This window comes from Lactuca sativa, chromosome 1, assembly GCF_002870075.4.
Source record: "Lactuca sativa cultivar Salinas chromosome 1, Lsat_Salinas_v11, whole genome shotgun sequence".
NCBI lineage: Eukaryota > Viridiplantae > Streptophyta > Magnoliopsida > Asterales > Asteraceae > Lactuca > Lactuca sativa.
In genome coordinates, this window is record NC_056623.2 from 153337473 (window position 1) to 153338851 (window position 1379).

The window sequence follows — 1379 nt, forward strand, 5'->3', positions numbered from 1 at the left end:
CCACTGCAATTTCCCAACTCACCTTACGTTCAACAAAATCAATTTGGTAGAAACCCAAATTTACAATAAAATATTTTCTCTACTTTTGATTCGATGCAACAAACAACCAATCAATCGTCGCCTACAACACAACCATCATTTCAAGTGGAAGCGGGAAGTAGTAAGAAAGGGAAAGGGAAAGGAAAATCAAAAGAGAAATCAATAGCGGTGGAATCTGAAAATGCAGACGTTCCACAATTGTGGACACCGGAGGAGGAATACGCTTTGACGGCGGCTTGGTGTGCTACTTCAAAAAACGAACTTCGCGGAAATGGAATGAAAAAATGAGCTTATTGGGGGGAGGTGCTCGACAAGTTTCACGCTATTTTAAAGAAAAATCCGTATCGCAACAACGACATGTTGAGCAGCAAATGGGGTATGATAACTAAGCGGTGCAACAAGTTCAACGGTATTTACAACCGGCTTGAGGCGCAACAACAAAGCGGAACCAACGACTACGATTTGTTCAAATCGGCTAAGCAACAATATCGGGTCGAAATGGGTCATGTTTTCGATTTTGAAAAATCATGGGAATTGTTACGAGCGGATCCAAAGTGGAATGAAACGCCTACATCGTCGGAGGTTCAACCCAAAAGGTCTCGCAATTCTAGCTCGGCCGACGTGTCGGACGCACGGACTAACATCGACCTAAACGCCGATGACGATGAGATCCCGGATGATATCCAAGAGATATCCCCACCACGACGACCGCCAGGACGCGACAAAGCGAGACGCGCTGCAAGGCATGCGGAGGAGGTGGAGACGAGAGCAAAAGATGCGGCGAAAATGAGAGCCGAATTCGACAAACACAATTTATTAATAAAAGAAAAAAATGAGTTGAAATGTCGTCATTTGGAGTTTTTGGAAAGGCAAGCACGGGAGAAGCAGGAACAAAAAGAGAGGGAACTAATGACACATCAGTTGTCAATTCTTCGGACAAGTGAGGAGGGTTTAGCGCCTGCTGATCTAGCGGTACTACAAGCGATGAAGGAACAAATTAGGAAAAAAATATTTGGGTTAATTAGGATTGGTGTGGTTTTAGTAGTAATTTGAATGGTATTTTAGTTATTAATTTAGGTTTAAAATTATGTTTTTTAATTGTAATCGGAATTTTAGAATTTAAATATTATGTGTTTTTTTTGTTTTTAAAATTATATGTTTTATAAAAAAATATATTAGTTATTAAAAAAACACAAAAAGAAAAAAAACGAAAGCAAAAAAAAGTAAAAAAAAAAACGAAATTGTAAAAATAAATAGAAAAATAAAAATATTTATTTTCAAAAAGTTGGTGCTGCATCTTGTTGCATCTTGTTGTCATTTCTCCACTTGGTGTCATAACA

The 1379-nt window shown here is 38.7% G+C and overlaps 1 protein-coding gene across 1 annotated transcript; it reads left to right on the forward strand.

Annotated features, from left to right (window-relative positions):
- Nucleotides 1-396: 396 nt before the first annotated feature.
- Nucleotides 397-1092, forward strand: LOC128128049 (uncharacterized). The gene has a single exon (XM_052766854.1). It carries the CDS (start codon nucleotides 397-399, stop codon nucleotides 1090-1092), a length of 696 nt encoding a protein of 231 aa, XP_052622814.1.
- The last annotated feature ends 287 nt before the right edge of the window (nucleotides 1093-1379 follow it).